Source organism: Dermochelys coriacea, chromosome 3 (genome assembly GCF_009764565.3).
Source record: "Dermochelys coriacea isolate rDerCor1 chromosome 3, rDerCor1.pri.v4, whole genome shotgun sequence".
Classification (NCBI taxonomy): Eukaryota; Metazoa; Chordata; order Testudines; family Dermochelyidae; genus Dermochelys; species Dermochelys coriacea.
In genome coordinates this window covers 103,233,454-103,253,166 of record NC_050070.1, presented here as the reverse complement: position 1 = coordinate 103,253,166, position 19,713 = coordinate 103,233,454, and the positions used below count along the sequence as shown (strand labels likewise).

General features: G+C 42.8%; 1 protein-coding gene across 15 annotated transcripts in view; it reads right to left on the bottom strand.

The window, feature by feature from the left end:
- Nucleotides 1-19,713, bottom strand: part of EYA4 (EYA transcriptional coactivator and phosphatase 4) — a 231,677-nt gene that overhangs the window by 60,952 nt on the left and 151,012 nt on the right. For 8 of the 15 annotated variants that reach the window (XM_043510994.1, XM_043510995.1, XM_043510996.1 and 5 more), the window contains 2 exons: nucleotides 18,139-18,263; nucleotides 2,222-2,320 (listed from right to left, as the gene is read on the bottom strand). In XM_043510994.1, the coding sequence (XP_043366929.1) occupies nucleotides 2,222-2,320; nucleotides 18,139-18,263 (224 nt within the window). The remainder of the gene's footprint in view (nucleotides 1-2,221; nucleotides 2,321-18,138; nucleotides 18,264-19,713) is intronic. The other 7 variants (XM_043511000.1, XM_043510998.1, XM_043510999.1 and 4 more) reach the window with 2 other exon arrangements.

The window sequence follows — 19,713 nt, the reverse complement described above, 5'->3', positions numbered from 1 at the left end:
TCATATTAATTTAACAGATTAGATGATTTCAGCTCACAGACCTGGGCATTTTATCAATCCACAGAATTTTTTCCCCTCCCTCTTCACCCTCCCACACAAATCCCCTTCCTAGAGCTGGCTATCTCTGGCTGCCAAGTCTGCATCCATAGGGAAACTTTGCTCCAGAAGAGGGGATGCCTCATGATGGATTTCATTGTTTTAAAAACAATAGGGCAATACTGACATTATGACTTTCTCAGGTGGTGGGGTGTTCCGAACAGCTGATACTTTTCATAAGAACACCTTGCTGCTTTAAGAACAATTAGATCCACTGTATTCACCTTCCCCTTAAGCCAGGATCCCTCTGACTGCAAATTTGGCAGCCTGGTTTGACCAGTTTTATGGCATAGATGCTAAACAACAACAAAAAATATGGAAAAAAATATTTCTTTGATTGTTTCAGCTGGTATATTTGAAAAATTACTGGTAGCTGCCATTAAAAAAAACCCACATGCACACATCCTTAAATAGTGTCAAGGTAACTACTGTATTTTATCAGATAAAATAACTAAAATTCAAACTAAAACATAACAAAAACAACACATTGAAAGCTCTGCATTTCCCCCCTGCCTGCCCCCCCCCAAAAGCAGCTATGTGCACGTGCTACTCACTCATTATTGGCCCCACAATAGCTAGTGACTGAAGAAGTCTGTACCATGTTCAGAAGGGCTGCCTGTCTTCCCTCCTGATAGTGCTTTCCCCTCAATCATTTTGTATCTGACTCTGTGGCCCAAGTCAGGGAGTAGACTCACGTTTTACTTTAATACATAGGCACTAAGATTTTAAAAAATCAGTGCCTACATGTAGATTCCCAGGTTCATTGCAGCCACCATATAAGTGGTCTGATTTTCAAAAACACAGAACACTCTTCACCCTCTTGAAGTTCATGGTAGCTGCTGGGTGCTCAACACTGGAAAATCAGGCCCTTATTTAGGTGCCTAAATATGGATTTAGGAATATAACTAAGCATCCCTTCTGGAAATTCTTGCCCTAGACTTTGCAATACATGGAGTAAAGCCCAGATTTCTTAAATATACAGTATGGGTCAACAAATGTACACTATCAATAAAAAAAATCACAATTCTTTTTGCTGTTTGAAAATTTTTCAACTAATCGCTTTTTTGTCTAAAAAATTCTGATTTGGCAAAACCAAAACTGTCCATGAAACAGAGTCCATTTTGACAAATCTCCCAACTTAAAAAAAGTTGAAAAAAGTTAAGTTGTCTAAATGATTTGTTTTGACCTCTTTTAGACAAAAAATTTCAGTTTTCCTGAATGAAATGACTTTTTGTTTCAAAATTTAAACTAATTAGAGAAAGAAAAGGTTAAACAAAGAAAAAAGATCAAAATCAAAACTAAACATTTTGGAATTATTTCACAAAAAGTTTCATCTGACCTGAACCTTTATATTGTATACACATATGTTCTGGAAACAGCCCTGGGGACATATTACATTCAGTAACAAAGTTAAATTATTCTCAGCCTGCTGTAAGAGCCATGATAACTCAGGCATAATGGGCCTGATCCATTAATTATTCTCTTCTCTGCATTAATAATAATATGACCAAGATCCAATTTTGTGTTATAATGCAAACAATATGTATTTTCTTGTACTTCAGTAATCTTTAATACTTTTCAGGCAGCTACTTACAAATAATGTGCGTTTTTTTTCAGAACCCGACTGGGAAGAAAAGATTATTTACATTGAATCAAACAGATACTTTATATTTAGACCCATAGATAAGTTAGTTTAGGGCAGCCTCATCAGCTAATGAGCACTATTGGTGTGAAGTTTAGGATTACTAAAGCAATATAGCCTTCAGATTTACATTTTATAAATTATAATTGCTAATACTAATACAATCTAATTTTATCTCACTCCTGCTGATATTATATGGGCCTACAAACTATAAAAAATGCTACAGTATGTGACCATTGTTACTTAAATATTCTTGCACACAAGAATGGTTGTAGTAAATACATTTCTTAAGAACACAGCTGATGAGAATTGCAAGTTAAGGTGTTTTCAAAAAAGGTATTACTCCTCTTTGATATTAAAATCTACTTTATAACTTTCACAAAGTTTAAGAGGTGTCCTCCATGCACTGACATGTTCATTAGTGAAAGTTACAATGCTACATTAGTGTGTATCTCATAACATGTGATCTTATTATGGCTTTACCTGACCCAGTAAAAGTGTCAAGCGATCCATCTCCAGTTGTGGTGGTGGTGGTTGTTTCACTGCTGTTCATGGGCTCTGTTTTGACTGCAAGAAGAGACACTACACATAGAAGAATAAGTAGACATGAGATTTTACTTCTAAATTTACATCAGAGACCTCATGCCAGTGTCACGAGTGGCAGTCCAGCTAGAACAGACATGCGATTGAAAAGTTTAGAATTTTATGAGAACAGTCTGCTACTGCGCTTTCTGAAATGGCCACACATGCATCTATTTATGTATCTCTTTGAAAGACTGCTATAATTATCTGGATTAATTTCAATCTAAATCTAATTGATTCTAGCAATTTCCAAAAACTAGTGGACAGGAAGGAGAGGAGAGCACATAAAAAATAGTTATGCTTGAGAGGCAGTACAGTATGTTTTTGTTCTCTTCTAGCAGCATACTGCTTTCACAGTGCAAGCTTTCTGCCACCCCAGTGTTTTTTTCTTACCTCAAAGCTAATCCACACTGAAATTGGTGACTTATTCTCCCCAAAGGAAAAAGAAAAAGAAAAAGAAAAGAAAAGTAAAGAAAAGAAAAAGAAAAGATCTATAGGCAGCGCACAAATGATAGTCATGAAAAGCCAGCTTCTAATTAATTTGCTAAGAAATAATTGTACAACATAGACTTCCGCTTTTATTAGAGGCTAAGCTGCCCTAGGAAAATAAAAAATTATAGCTGCACCACAATTACATTCAGAACACTCATACAGTTAGGTAGATGTGCATATTTACATCATATATTAGTTGCCAGTTGATAAATACTGGGGGCCTGATTTTCATTTATGAGAAGGCTCTTTTACACAGTGAGAATGGTATAGAGGGGCTAAGTGCATATGAAAATCACACCTTGTATGTTTTACTAGACATGTCGTATACCGTCCATTTTAATTCTAAGAACAAAAAAGTCTGGAATTTTCAAAGACACTTAAGAGCTTACACTGAGAAATTTACCAGCAGAACAATAGCGGTATAATTATATCAGTATTATTCAGCTGATCGATTTCACCATATTGACAAGTCATAAGTGAATTGGGGAATTAACTCCCTTAGGCCCCTTTCAAAATCTCAGCCAAATTCTTTGGTGGCTTTTATCTGAACAAGCTATGAGATCTATAATAGCTATTTAAAATTACACACACTTGCCTTTGTCCCCCATCCATAATGGATCTTTCATAGGCATATGGGTGAGTTGGGTGATTGATACTTAACAGCAACACTACAGGAAATATGGATGGAATTTGGAACATTGTGTATACATGCAAATTTCAAACAAGGACAGTGGAAATTTACTTTTTGATTATTTATGGGAATTATGTAAAACTTAATATGTAAAATGTGCATTTTAAAGGGTGCCAACAAATGGACAGCCTGAACAAATGCAGTGTAGTTGGTTGGCTTCACAGTGTAGGATGGGAGAGAGAGGTCAAAATAGTTCACTTCTACCAATGGTCCTTCTGTTCTCCACTGCACCATCCTGGAAAACAGGGTCATGGAGATTGCTCTGCACATGTCAATGTTAGGGATATCAATTTAAGTGCCCAACAGAAAGAATTACTTCTTCATAAGGCCACAGAAATTGTTCCACAGCACCAGAATTTTGAAGAATAAAAAAAAGAAAAAGAAAAAGAAAAATTAACAGCAACAACATATTTTAAAATCAAATCCTATGTTTCACCGCATCTCTGTCCTGAGATAATTTCCAAGAGATGGAGGGGTTCAAATATAAATGTGGAAAAGGACTGACTTTTCTCTGCTCTGATAATAAATAGTTTTTGCAATGAGAAAGCAGTTGGAATTAAAAGAAATGTATGCCAAAATTTGGGTAATGTGTTTTTATACTAAATACAATACATATGAGAAATTAAGGAAAGCTTTTCTCCATAAAAGATTGTCCTGCATTGCTGCTAATGCTAATAAAACCTAGGGCTATCTGCTGCATAAATGACAGCTGTGCTGTCAAAGGGAACACCTTTTACTGACTTAATTGCGAAGAGGCTCAGGGCTTGCACCTCTGTCTCTACATGTATCAGAAAGTATGCAGCTTGCTAATTTGGTCTCCTTTGCAGTCCCTTTACGACTGCCACAGTCTCCTCTTCTCTCTCTATATCACAGTAGTCTATGACTACCTCAAAATCTTTAATGTATTTATTCTCACAACACCCTACAAAGTAGGGAAATGCTATTAACCCAGCTTTACAGATGGAAAACTGAGACACAGAGATGCTAAATTCTTTGCCCAAGGTCATACACAGACTCTAGAGGAGCAGGAAATTCAACCCACGTCTCCCAAGTCCTAGGTTAATGCCCTAGCCAATGGACCATCATTCTTCTCTTGTAGCTAGACTGATAGATATGCAGGAAAGCACTTAATATGTGCTTAACTGCTTTCCTGAATTGGGGCCTAAATACTGAGTTGAAAAGTATTGTACTGAACTATCCCTAGCTCCAGCCATTGTGATGTGCAGCGCACTTTCCTGGGCACAAATATTCACCAAGTTTTCCTCTCCATGTCAAACAATCACTTTCCCCCATTCCGCTAACTCTCAGATTAATTTAATTTGATAGAAAATACCAAGCTAGAATTACATTTTGTCAACAATACATATGGAAAATATCTTTTGAGATATCCTTGATTTTAAACAGCTCTAGTCTATTACATTCAGATTTTATCAGAGTAAGGAAGTCATCAAGACCTTTTCTCTGCATGGCTAGACTTTTGGAATACTGCCCTTATTTTTCATGTTGCACATAATTAAACCATGAAAAAACAGCATTAAACTAACCAAAAACCAGTTTAACTTTAAAAAAAAAGCTATCAAATTTAAAGTTGAGATCAAAATATAAGATCACACCATTTAAACACACAATGTTTTTCCTAGGTTTTGTAGCACACAGAATACAGTGTGTGGCATCACATAATGTTCTGACACTGCTACAATATATATTCCCGTAAGGGGAGCAGGGTGACCTAAAAATTTGAATTACAAACCATAATTCTGAATTACTGCTTTAAAGATTATAAATCAGATGCCCTATTTTTTAAAACCATGAATTAAAAAATCAAAACAGTAGTAGTAAAAATAAAAAATATCTCAGATGGAAATATATTGGAGTGCTGCTAACAGTGACAGCTAGTCTAGAATGTGGCTCCCAACAAGTAACATCTTTTACAACATAAATTATTTACTTGATTTAATGGCTTAAGATGGCCAAAATGTCTGACTCACATTCTGGAGAAAATGGTTACCTACCTTTCGTAACTGTTGCTCTTTGAGATGTGTTACTCATGTCCATTCCATTCTAGGTGTGTGCGTGCCCATGTGCATAGTCATCAGAGACTTTTGTCTAAACGGTATTTGTAGAGTCAGCTGTGGCACCCCTTGAGTGCTGCATTCATGCGTCGGTACATCAGGCGCTGATGACTTTATGCCCTCTCAGTTCCTTCTTGCTGGCAACTCTGACAGAGGGGCAGGAGGGCGGGTAATGGAATGGACATGGGCAACACATTTCGAAGAACAACCGTTATGAAAGGTAGATAACCGTTTCTTCTTCGAGAGCTTGCTTAGGTCGATTCCATTCTAGGTGACTAGTAAGTAGAATCTTCAGAGGTGGACTCGGAGTTCACAGCCTAGTGGCTTCTAGTACTGCTCTATCAAACCCAGCATCGTCCTTGGCCTGCTGGGTAAGCGTAATGGGATGCGAACGTGTGGACAAATGACTAGGGTGGCTGCCCGAGAGATGTCCTGGATAAGCACTTGGGCTAGGAAAGCTTCCGTAGAGAGACTTGCACCCTGGTTGAGTGGGTGGTGACAGTCGCTGGAGGTGGCACCTTCACTTGGTCGTAGCAGTAGCGAATGGAAACAGTGATCCAAGAAGAAATTCTTTGGGCAGACACTGGACGACCTTTCATTCTGTTGGCCACTGCGATGAACAGCTGTGTAAACTTGTGGAATGGCTTGGTCCATTCAATGTAGAAGGCCAGCGCACTTCTAACATCTAGGGAATGCAGCCAACGCTCCTCCTCCCTCTTATGTGGCTTTGGAAAAAAGACGGGCAGATAAATGTCCTGGCCTATATGAAACGGGGAGACCACTTTGCGCAGGAAGGCCAGGTGTGGATGCAGTTGGACCTTGTCCTTGTAAAAGACTGTATAGGTAAGTGCCCTAATCTCAGAGACCCTGCGGGCTGAAGTTATTGTAACCAAGAACACAATCTTCCAAGAAAGGAGGAGAAGAGAGCAGGAAGCCAGAGGCTTGAAGGGGGGTGCCATGAGCTTGGATAATATGAGATTTAGGAGGGACTGGGTGCCTGATGTTCGGGTAGAGGAGCTCGAGGCCCTTGAGGAACCTGGAAGTCATGTCATGGGCAAAAACTGACCTGCCCTCTAGCAGCAGATGGAAAGCTGAACTAGCAGCTAGATGGACCTTAATGGAAGACAGGGACAGGCTTTGGAGCTTGAGGTGCAGAAGGTAATCCAGAATTAACTGCAGAAAAGCCTGCTTGGGCCAAATGCCTTTATTTGAGGGCCAGTATTTAAACCACCTCTGTGGATCAACAGAACTGGGGGAAAGATGTACATCAGAGTCCCTGACCATGGTAACAGAAAAGTATCCAATAGAGAGCTTCTGTCAGACCCCCAAAAGATGCAGAAAACGTGACAGTCCCTGTTGTACCTGAATGCAAACAGGTGCACCTGGGGAGTACCCCACCTGTGGAAGATGATGCTGACCACCTCCAGGACGGAGAGACAACTCGTGGCGAGGCCTGAAGGTCCCGCTAAGGCATTCCTAGCCCCAGGCAGGTGCGCGGCTACAAGATGGATGTCGTATTGCACACAGAAGTCCCAAAGCCTGAAGGCTTCCTGGCAAAGGGCAGATGACCTGGCTCCACCTTGCTTGTTGATATAGAATATAGCCTCTGTATTGTCCGTCAGGACTTGGACCAGCCTGCTCTTCTAGTGAGGTAGGAAGGCGTGGCAGGCCAAGCAGACCACTCTGAGCTCCCTGACATTGATGTGTAGTGAACAATCAAGGCGGGAGCAAAGACCTTACATGCTGAGATCACCGAGGTGGGCTCCCCACCCCAAGTCCAAAGCATTGAAGACAAGTGTAACCGACGGCGGGTGGGAGCCCTCCATGCAGGTTTTTGCCGCCATGCAAGTGACAAATGAACGCGGTCCATGACTTTGACTACACGGTACATGCTGTGTCTGTTGGGGATATAGAAAGATGCCAGCCACACCACAGGCATGGTCAGCAGCTTGAGGTGGAGTTGCGCATCCCGAACCACGTAAGTACAGGCTGCCATGTGGCCCAACAGCCACAGGCACGTATGAGCGATGGGAAGACGGTGAGTTTGTATACATGAGATCAGGTCCCCCATCTACCCAGGCCTCGGGGGGGAAAGTCCTGGCCTGGATAGAGTCGAGAACTGCTCCAATGAACTCTATGTGCTGCGTCCGTACTAAGGTCGACTTCGTCTTATTTATTAACAGCCCCAAGTTGCGACAGGTGGAGCAAACCTGGTCAAGATGATGCTGTACCTGATCCTGGGATGGACCTTTTATTAACCAGTCGTCAAGGTACGGGTAAATCTGCATGCCATTGTGCCTCAGGTAAGCGTCCACTGGCTCTATACACTTCGTAAACACTCTTGGTGCCGACGAGAGGCAGAAGGGCAGCGTCGTCAATTGAAAATGGCGGTGGCCCAACAAAAAATAGAGGAAACCCCTGGGCCCTGGGAAAATGGAAAAATGGAAATATGCAACCTTGAAGTAGAGGGTGACGTACCAGTCTCCCAGATCCAGGGAGGGGATAATGGAGGCTAGGGAGACCATATGGAACTTTAATTCCTCTTGAGGGACTTGTTGAGATGTCACAGGTCTAGAATGGGTCTGAGGCCTCCTTTTGCTTTCAGGATTAGGAAATAATAGGAGTAGAGCCCTTTCCCTCTCATGTCTGGAGGGACCTCCTCCACCGCCCCCCGGCGCAGGAAGTTCTCGACCTTTTGCACTAGTAGATGCTCATACGAAGGGTCCCTGAAGAGAGACAGGGAAAGGGGGAGGTCATCGGCCATGAATTGCAGAGTGGAGCTGTAGTGGAGCGGTCACCCTGCACCGACCCTGAAGAGATTAAAACAGCCCTGGGAGAGGGCTGCCTGGGGGAGCCAATAGTAAAAACAGCCCTGGAGAGGGCTGCGGCTGGGAAAAGGGATTAAGAACAGCTGGGGGAAGCTGGCTATGTAGCTGACCACAGGTGTAGCTGGCTTAATCAGCGCCCAGCTGGCCCTTTTAAGAGGACTATGGGCCAGAAACTGGAGGAGTCTCACTCTAGCCCTGGAGTGGGAAGGGTAGTTAGCTGAGAGGGAGGTACCTTAAGCGGAGCAGTGCTGGGGAAGGGCAAAGGGAGCTGGTGAGCTCCAGGTAAACCCCCAGGCTGCAGGCCTTGGTAAAGGCCCAGAAAGGTACTGGGCTGCAGAGGGGCAACCTGGAAATAGGCAGAGGCATCTGGTCCTAACCTCTTGCCAATGATGAGTGGCCATTACAGACTGCAGTCTGCCCCAGTGAGCAGGGGCTAGATGAGGACTGGCAGTAGCCACTGAGGCAAGGTGGGGATAGAGGGCTGGGGGTTCCCCTGGGAGGGGAGACCCAGAGTAGGGGTATTGTTGGGGGAGAACCCCAGGGTAAAGGGCATCGGGATCCGGGAGGAACACGGGGCCAGCGGTGGGCGAGACACCAGCCTGCAGAGGGCACTCTGAAGGCTGGAAAGAGCTAATTCCCAGACAACCAGCAGGAGGCACTGCACCGAGGAGTCTTCGCTTCGCTACAGTAGCCCAAAGAAATTGTGTCGAGCACCAAACAGTCCGAGGTCAACTGCGACCAGGCCGACCAGAAGGGGTGTAGATGGTCGAGGAAAAAGTGTGTGTGTGTGTGGGGGCGGGGGGGTCGATCCTGGGCAGTGGCTGGGGCATCGTCCTTGGGCACAGTCTCAAAATACCCATTTCTGGCTGCCCTGGTCTCTGGAGGGGCCAGGTTGGGCAGAGGAGCGGGAAGATGAAGGCTGGCATGGCTTAAACCCCTTGTCTTTTTCCTTTTCTCTGTAGGAGGTGGACCGGGGGACACCCCATGACCTTGACAGAGGCAGACGAGGTGGAGGCCGAAATGGCTTTCTAATCTCTTGAGGGGTGTGCAGGCCCAAGGACTGGAGGGTGGCACAGGAGTCATTAACACTGTGGAGCTGTGCATCAGTCAGCTCCAAGAAGAGCCCTGCTCCCTCAAATGGGAGATCCTGAAGGACAGTCTGCACCTCCGGGGACAGCCTGGAGGATTGTAACCAGGAGCTGTGCCTCTTGACCACCGCCAAGTCCGTAGCATCGCAGGCCATCTGGAGGGCGCCTCTGGCCACTGCTTTGCCCTCGTCCACTAAGGTGACAAACTCCTGGGCTTGGTCCTGTGGGAGGCCCTCCTTGAACTTGCTGATGGAGTTGAAGTTGAAGTTTTACCTGCCTAGCAGGGCCTGATGGTTAGACACCCAAAATTGCTGCTGGCTGTTGAATAAATTTTTCTGCCAATTAAGTCCAGTCTCTTGGTGTCTTTATTTTTGGGTTTGCCACTGGCCTGGCCTTGCCTGTCCCTTTTGTTGATGGCACTGTGCTCTGATGCTGGTGCTGGCTGGGCTGGAGGCAGTTTGTCCGATGCGGCCTGAGAGGAACAGTGGGAGTACTGGACTGGCATGATGGGTACACCCCATGGGCTCCAGTACTGCCACTGTGTGGGCCACTGCCCCTGCTACCAGGGCCATCTTGCAGGTCGTTGGCGATTCGGCTCTCGTAGGTGAGAGGCTGAACTCTCCCTCCAGCTCGGACCACTGTAGATGCCTGAGTCTGTCAGCTGACCCTTGTCAGCAAACAGTAAGGAAAGGGCGAGGAATGGTGCCTGCCCAAAGAATGGTACCAGGGAGTCAGAGACCGGTGTCACGACCAGGAACAATCCTGCATTGAGGGGGATCGATGCCGTGGGGGGGGATGGAGTGGGGGGAGACTGCTTAAGTGATGGGGATATGTAGTGTGGTGATCTCCGGTGGGAGGCCTGGTGGTACTGCAGGTATGGGGATCGGCATCATGACTCGGGCATCCCATGCCTCGTAGGTGACGACCTTGGTGTTAGAGACCGGAGTCTTCTACCTGGAGACTGAAGCTGCGGTGCCAGGATCCTAGGCCGTGGTTTAATATGGGTACTTTGCCTGACTCCCCCTTGTCCTGTGGTGCTGACGGGCCCTTGGGCTTCAGCCAGTTCTTAGGCACCGGCAAGGGGGAACGGTGCCAGGTGGGTTCTGGTACCAAAGTGCTACGCATGGAGTCCGACCAGAAGGGCTTCGAGGCAGGAGGAAGTGCAGCCTCCATGAGGATGGCCCTCAAGTGGATATCCCGCTCCTTATGAGTTCAAGGCTGAAAGTTTTTGCAGATCCTGCACTTGTCTCTTCTTTGTGATTCCCCCAGACACTTCCAACAGCTATCATGGGGATCAGTAATGGGCATTGGCCAGGTACATGATGAACATGGCTTGAAGCCTGGGGAACAGGGCATTCGTTCCGCAGCAAAGTCCTAGTTGGGACTCTAACTACTGAAACTATTATCTAATACTTGACTTAATGGTGAAACTAAATACCTAAGAACTAACTATAAAGGAGACAGAACAATGGGCTGAAAGACCCGCTAACACTCTTGCAATGCAAGACAAGGTGCTCCGACCAAATGTCACGGGCGGTAAGAAGGAACTGAGAGGGCGTAGGGTAAGCGGCGCCTGATACACCGATGCATGAGTGCGACACTCAAGCGGGTGACACAGCCGACCCTACGGATACCAGTAAGGCAAAAGTCTCTGATGACTGTGCATGTGGGTACATACACACTTAGAATGGAATCAACATGAGCAAGCACTCCAAGAAGAACTAATGACCCGCAAAGTTTCATTTTTTAACAACTAAGCTATATTTTAAAGACTGAGAATGCAAAATGATATAATCAGATGGGCAGCAGATTCTACTACTGTTCTCCTCCCCTATACAGTAGAACTTCAGAATCACGAATTGACCTGTCAACCACATACCTCATCTGGAACTGGAAGTACACAAGTAGGCAGCAGAGAGGGAAAAAAGCAAATACTACACAGTACAGTACTGTGTTGAACGTAAGCTACTAAAAAAATAAAGGGAAAGTTTAAAAAAAGATGTCAAGGTAAGGAAATTGTTTCTGTGTTTGTTTCATTTAAATTAAGATGGTTAAAAGGCAGCATTTTTCTTCTGCATAGTAAAGCTGTATTATGTCAATGTTCAGTTGTAAACTTTTGAAAGAACAATCATACATTTTGTTCAGAGTTATGAACAACCTCCATTCCCGAGGTGTTTGTAACTCTGAAGTTCTACTCTACTTGAAAGCGACCGCAGATCAGGGAGAGGAGGGGCCAATGAGAACAGGTGAGTATGGCTCTTTTAAAGGGTCAGTTCAGAGACGTGTCCAAGGCCGTTAACCAGATGTCTGATGCTCTCCTTTCACATAACATCCATGCCTGAGGACTTTCCTAGAAAACCTTAAATTGCTGTGGGAGATCCCAGTGATAATGGAGAGAAGTAGCTGACAAGCAGTGAGGATGTTGCTCAAAGACCAATGGAAATGATAGGCTACACAAAGTATCTCCCAAAACCAGTAGTAGAGGGTTGGGAAAAAGTCAGGATAGCCAAGCAGCCTTTCCAGATGTGGGAGTTAGGGTGGGATGCTATACTCTGACTGGAATGGGAGAAGCAGCCTGTGACTCCAGTGCAAGACATCTCACTACAGAGTCCAGAAGCAACCATGGAAGGGTACATGCTGGGATGGGTTATCATTAGCTGGGACCTGACCAAGTATAACTGGGCTGGCAGAGAAAGATAATTACAGAACATTTGAGATTGATGGGAGTGAGGAAAATACATGAAGGGAACAGACCAAGGGCAGCCATCCACATCCAATGTCATAATTTAGTAGGTGTGGCATATACTCTATCACACAGTTTGCCAAGCAAATACTATGCAACCACAGATGCAGCTAGGCAGTGGGAACATAAAGAGGCCCTACCAACAAGACACAGAGATCTAAAAGGCATTGGACTAGTGATCCAACTGCCCTCTGAGTGAATGGGATTCAAAGGAGAACCTATGTACTAGACTGAGCACCTCCCAGGATAGCATGTACCTGCCCACTGGATTTCCCTCTTGCTGCTTAGTTAGGAATTAAGCTGTATGTGGCAATGTACTTTTTCCTTCACCTCTACCTACTAAAATAACAGATTAGAATAGATGAGATATTCCATAATCAGACTAATGCATTACTGTTTCACATAGCTGTCTAACCCGCACAGTAAGCCATTTATTCTGGCACAGCACTTCCTCCATGGAACACATATAAGATATTTTTGTAATATCTTAATGTGGCTGACTTGCATATACAGAGTCATTTCAAACTTCTTTTTTTAAAAGTCAACTTTCTGAAATCTTATTAACTTTGGTCCCAAACCTGCAAAGTTAAGCATGTGTGTCATATTCTGCAGGATGGGGCCCTTCAGAATAACAGATTATGGTTGGAATTTGTGTGCGTACTAAGAACAATTTACACATTATGTTGAGATATTTAAATTATACAATATACAATACAAAAATGGGTTTCATTACTTAAAATGGATACCATATGGGACTGTATTTTCAGTGGGCCTCAACACTGACCTATATCTGTAAATGCAAAGAACTCAAGTGACCAAAGCATGAAAATCCAACTTCACAGAAAGGGTTTGAAAATTTGGCTCAGTTAAACTTTAAAAATCAGCCTCTAAGGGTACGTCTTCATTACAGAGTTAAATCAGGTGATCACAAGGAGGCCATGTGTCTGGTTTTATACAGGACGGTTCTCTTTTTGAGAGATTTGCCCCGTCTGGTAGTGGGACAAAACCAGAAGTGGTTTTCTGCAGTATTGGATAGGAATTACCATTTTGAAAAGCATGTTGCTCCATTCCTGCCGGCATGGCCACATGTGCAGCTGGTGGGGGGTGGGTGCTCTTGAAAACGGAATGCACCATGCATACAAGATCACCCTGGTTGGGGCATCTGATCCCACTGAGGGGTACCAAAATAAATTGCACGATCTGCTCAAGAAACTCCCTGAAGCAGCACAGGAACAAATCTACACTGACACACCCCTAGAACCCCAACCAGGGGTATTCTATCTGCTACCCAAGAGCCATAAACCTGGGAATCCTGGACGCCCCATCATCTCAGGCATTGGAACCCTGACAGGAGGATTGTCTGGCTATGTGGACTCTCTCCTCAGGCCGTATGCTACCAGCACTCCCAGCTATTTTCGAGACACCACTGACTTCCTGAGGAAACTACAATCCATTGGTGGTCTTCTAGAAAACACCATTCTGGCCACTATGGCTGTAGAAGCCCTCTACACCAACATTCCACACACAGATAGACTACAAGGCGTCAGGAACAGTATCCCCGATAATGCCATGGCAGACCTGGTGGCTGAGCTTTGTGAATTTGTCCTCACTCACAACTATTTCACATTTTAGGACAATTTATACCTTCAAGTCAGTGGCACTGCTATGGGTATCTGCATGGCCCCGCAGTATGCCAACATTTTTATGGCTGATTTAGAACAACGCTTCCTCAGCTCTCATGCCCTAATGCCCCTACTCTACTTGCGCTACATTGATGACATCTTCATCATCTAGACCTATGGAAAAGAAGCCCTTGAGGAATTCCACCATGATTTCAACAATTTCCACCCCACCCCACCATCAATCTCAGTCTGGACCAGTCCACACAAGAGATCCACTTCCTGGACACTGTAGTGCAAATAAACAATGGTCACATAAACACCACCCTATACCAGAAACCTACTGACCGCTATACTTACCTACATGCCTCCAGCTTTCATCCAGACCACATCATACGATCCATTGTCTACAGCCAAGCTCTAAGATACAACTGCATTTGCTCCACTACCTCAGACAGAGACAAACACCTACAGGATCTCTATCAAACGTTCTTAAAAGCTACAGTACCCACCTGGGGAAGTGAAGAAACAGACTGACAGAGCCAGAAGAGAACCCAGAAGACACCTACTACAGGACAGGCCCAACAAAGAAAGTAACAGAATGCCACTAGCCATCACCTACAGCCCCCAACTAAAACCTCTCCAGCGCATCATCAAGGATCTACAACCTATCCTGGAGGATGATCCCTCGCTCTGACAGACCTTGGGAGACAGGCCAGTCCTCGCTTACAGACAGACCCACAACCTGAAGCAAATACTCACCAGCAACTACACACCACACAAAGAAACACTACTCCAGGAACCAATCCCTGCAACAAACTGTGTTGCCAACTCTGTCCGCACATCTATTCAAGGGACACCATCATAGGACCTAACCACATGAGCCACACCATCAGGGACTCGTTTACCTGCACATCTACCAATGTGATATATGCCATCAAGTGCCAGCAATGCCCCTCTGCCATGTACATTGGCCAAACCGGACAGTCTCTACACAAAAATGCACACAAATCAGACATCAAGAATTGTAACATTCAAAAACCAGTAGGAGAGCACTTCAATCTCCCTGGACACTCAATAACAGATTTAAAAGTCACCATTCTTCAACAAAAAAAATTTCAAAAACAGACTTCAACGAGAAACTGCAGAGCTGGAATTAATTTGCAAACTTGATACCATCAAATTAGGCCCGAATAAAGACTGGGAATGGCTGGGTCACTACAAAAGTGATTTTCCCTCTGTTGATACTCACACTTGTTTGTCAACCATTGGGAATGGGCCACATCCACCATGATGGAATTGGCCTCATTAGCACTGACCCCCAACTTGGTAAGGCAACTGCCATCTTTTCATGTGCTGTATATTTATACCTGCCTACTGTATTTTTCACTCCATGCATCTGATAAAGTGGATTTTAGCCCACGAAAGCTTATGCCCAAATACATGTTAGTCTCTAAGGTGCCATAAGGATGCCTAGTTGTTTTTGCTGATACAGTCTAACATGGCTACGGCTCTGAAACCTGGTTGGGGCAAGCAGGAATTGCCAGAATGTCCAGTATTCCAGGAACATGAGAGTGGCCACCCTAGGTGATCGGCACCTGGGTCTGAGCACCTGCGTTAGCCTCACTTGGGTGTGAGCAGCCATACTGCAAAGCCCAACCCATGTTTCTGTGTCCTCGCTGGTACTGCACTCACTCAGGTATGATGCGGACTTCTGGGGGCATATCCCATGGTGATTTGTCTTGCTGTAAGATGAGCCACTCTATGATTCTTTCACAATGAATTATGAGAGAACTCGTCTGTCCTTCTGTGCACATGACAGGAAATGTAGGAAGGCACTGGAGAACTACCAGCACTTGAGTGATTTATACTTAGGGTGACCAAACAGCAAATGTGAAAAATCGGGATGGGGGTGAGGGGTAATAGGAGCCTATGTAAGAAAAAGACCCCAAAATCAGGACTGTCCCTATAAAATCGGGACATCTGATCATCCTATTTATATGGAGTCCTCAGTGCAAAGTGGATAGATTTCCAACCTGAGTGAAAGCAGCATCCATGATTTAGCCAATATTGCAGACAAGCCAGTTAGACAGCTTTGTGTGTGTCGGGCGGAGGTGTTGTAACAGACGCAAGTAAGAGCCTGAGTTAACTCTGCAATAATGACATACTTTGTATTTCCACATGTAATTGTAAGTGTAAAGGCCTGCATTTTTGTTTAAGCAGAAGTATGACTAATTTGTGTATAAATCTAGTTGCACAGTTTTGTGTGCACAAAATTGCAATTGCAAATTTAAAAGTCTAGGTTGATACCCCTTTGAAAACAGGTATATGCCTCTCAACCCAATCCTGTAAACAGTTACTACCATGCATATCCGCATTTAAATTAAATTCAGATTGTAATCTCTTTGAGGCAGAGACCATCATTTTCTTATACGTTTTTATCGTACCACAGTACAACCATGATCTACAATTGGGCCCCTAGATTCTACTACAATGAAAAGTAAATCATAATAATACATATGGGAGGAAGGAATAAGTGTTAGTAACTGGCTGTAGGATCATAAAAATGTTTGTAAACATATATATGTTTTAAATTATAACTATGCTACATTTTACAACCTTGATTTGTGCTCAGGTAAGCATGTAATATAGTACCTAAAAATAAAAAAAGATAAATGGACATTCTGTGGAAAAAAACAATCTGGCTTCAAGGGAAGCTGAGCATCCGTAGCTCCCAATGATGTCAATCAGAGCTGTGGGTGCTCAGCCTTTCTGAAAACGATGCCATCAGATGATGAGGATGTATACAGTTAACCTCATTCTAGGACAATTAAAATTCTTGTTACTAGTGAAATGGCTTAACAAATAGGGTAAAATAAATGTTTGTTACTGCTTCTTTCTGGTTTTCCAACTCTGCAAAAGGACTCTAAGAAGTAGGAAATCACATAAAAATATTCTAAACTACAGAACAAAAGAATGAAACAAAAGAAGATAAATGTAACACAGCAGTCATGGAGCCACAAAGTCACACACATGCACTGTACCATGATCTCTCATACTTGTTGCAGAAGAGGGAGTGCTGCAACTCAGCAACCAGTCAGCAGTATTTAAAACAGTCATGTTGTCTCCTGAGAATGGGAATAGTATAATGGTTCATTGTCTGAATGTCTGCTCAATATACATGAATATTCTTCAATGCCAGTAGGTGTTTTTGCACTTTGAGCCTAGTCTTTAGCTGCATGGTATTGCTTTTGTGAGTACTATTCTAGCTGGTTTATTTAAGTAAAATATACACATATAATTATTAGTGCTCTTAAGGGTCTAGTTTCAGCCCCTCCTTATTCTGGAATATTGCTATTTGGTTTTTAAATGTGAATATACTGAATCTTAAAGATATCACTAGAGAGGTCTATTCCCTCCATGCTCACATGTAAATTTTCACAGACATTAATGGAATTTTTGCATACAGAGAAGTGAATAAAACTTTTTATATTGTGGGAAGAAAGAACTGGATGACCAATATTTTGGTATAAAATGCTAAAATACAAGTGTAGTGCACACTAATGTACAAAATCTAAGAACCGTGGGTGAAATCCTGGCTCTGTTGAAATCAATGGCACAACACTCACCGACACAACAGGGGCCAGGATTTCACCTTATATTCTGACACCCTTGCTCACACTGTGAAGTGTCACATTCAGACTGTTCACCAGACCAAGGGCAGCAAAATCCATTAGCAGCATTGAAACATCATAACTCTGATTGATCTAAACTTCAGCAATGTCTTTATAGAGGTACATGGAACAGTAATCATTTAAGTAATAATTTAAGTAATGAGTAGTAGTCATTAAAGAACAGGTTAGACACACACCTATCAGAGATGGTTTTCGTATACTTGGTATACAGTGCAGAGGGCTGGACTAGATGACCTGACAAGGTTTCTTTCTAGGACTTCTATGGTTTGAGCAATATACAATGAAGATTTGAGAAAGACTGGTATGGTACAACCATTATTCATGTTATACTTTCAATACTTGCAGACAACTGGGTCTCCAGACCCCATGTCTTTCCTCATTCAGTTTCAAGTTGTTGAATTAAATGGAAACAACTGTACAAATTCAGAATGTTCTATTGTTCATCTTTTTTGCTGAGGGCTGATATCTATCTATCTATAAGCCTTATGCTCATCACTAAATTGAAATGCTAAACTTAAACAAGTTTATTAAAAATAGAAAAAGGACATATAACAACTTTCTGTGCATTGATGATGTCTTCTTACGCTTACCTCCTGTTCCATTTGTTGTGATGGATGTGCTGCTGAGATTAGATTTATCCAGTTTGGAACTACTCGGATTATCACTGCTTCCAACAAGATTATGAGGACTGGTTAGATCCTGCATTTCCATAGACCTGTTAGAAAGGAAGCAACACAGGGACATATTTTATTTTATTAACATTTAAATATTTTTATTGCAACAATACCTAGAATCAAGGTTTGAGCTCTCGTTGTGTAAAGCACTGTACCCCCACACCGCACCCCACACCCCAATATGATTCCTTCCCTAAAGAGTTTACAATCTAAATATCAGCATTTTCACCTTAAAAAAAAGACAAAAATATTATTTTATGGGAAAACAAACCCGTAGCTATTCTTTATTAGCAAAAATACTGTTACCAAAGTTTGTAGTTTACATGATGATATCAGAAATGTTTAAATTTATTCATTTATTATTTTTGTGAGCCACACTTATTCAATGTTAAATACCCATAGAAAACATATTTTTTATTTTTAAATTATTACTTTTATGAAACATGAACCACTCTTACTTGAAAGCTATACTCAAAGAAATCAAACACATGTTGACAGCAAGCAGCAAATGTATTGCAGCACACAAAGTTCAGGAATTTTTAAAAACAATTTGATAACATAACTATACTCCATTTTAGAAGTCAATTAGATATTCTTAGATTAATAAAATATGTATGTATGTTTCTTTGAAGTCTTTGGCATCACCACACTTAAAAATAAGGGACAGAGAGTCCTGTGGCACCAGGACTCTTTGCCGCTTTCACAGATCCAGACTAACATGGCTACCCCTCTGATACTTGACTTAAGAATAAATTATTTATAATTAGATGTAGACAATAATATATTTTCTGCTTTTCAAACAAGTATCACAATATAATTAACACACACTTATTAAGGCTCATAATATACCTATAAGTTAGGTAGATATATTGTCATCCTTCTTTTGAAAAGGGGGAAACCGAAACATGGAGAAGTTAAAGGAATAGGTCATAGTCACACAGCAAAACACGGCAGAGCTAAGAAAATAATCTCCAAAGCCCCCCAACTCCTCATTCTGTATTCTAACCACTAGTCATAACTGTGTGCCTAATAAATGAGAACAGAATGACGACAGAAAGAATGAATTTGTAATATCCTATAGGAAGTTTATTTAATTCAATTATTTTATGCATTTTTGTTTGGTTAGATTTTATGTATTTTTTTTTCATTCCATGTTATTTCCATATAGCCTAGAAAGTCATGATTTCCAAAACATGGTATCACTGATTTAGATCTTTCAAACAAATTTAGAGCCCCACCACGACTTTTAATGTCACAGCCACGTCAAGGGGAAGGAGACAGTTCTCCACCAGTGACAGGTCTAAGAGAGACATGCTGCCTCACTCACAACACAAACAGAATGCCTCCAGGCATGCAGAGAGAGAGTCCATGTTAGATTGGCAACTGCAATCCACTTTGCAGTGTGTGTGCTGCTTTTCCTTTCTCAATTTGCAAATTAATTACATGGATCTTCCCCCTCTGCCTCCAAAACATCTTTACTGTACACATAGT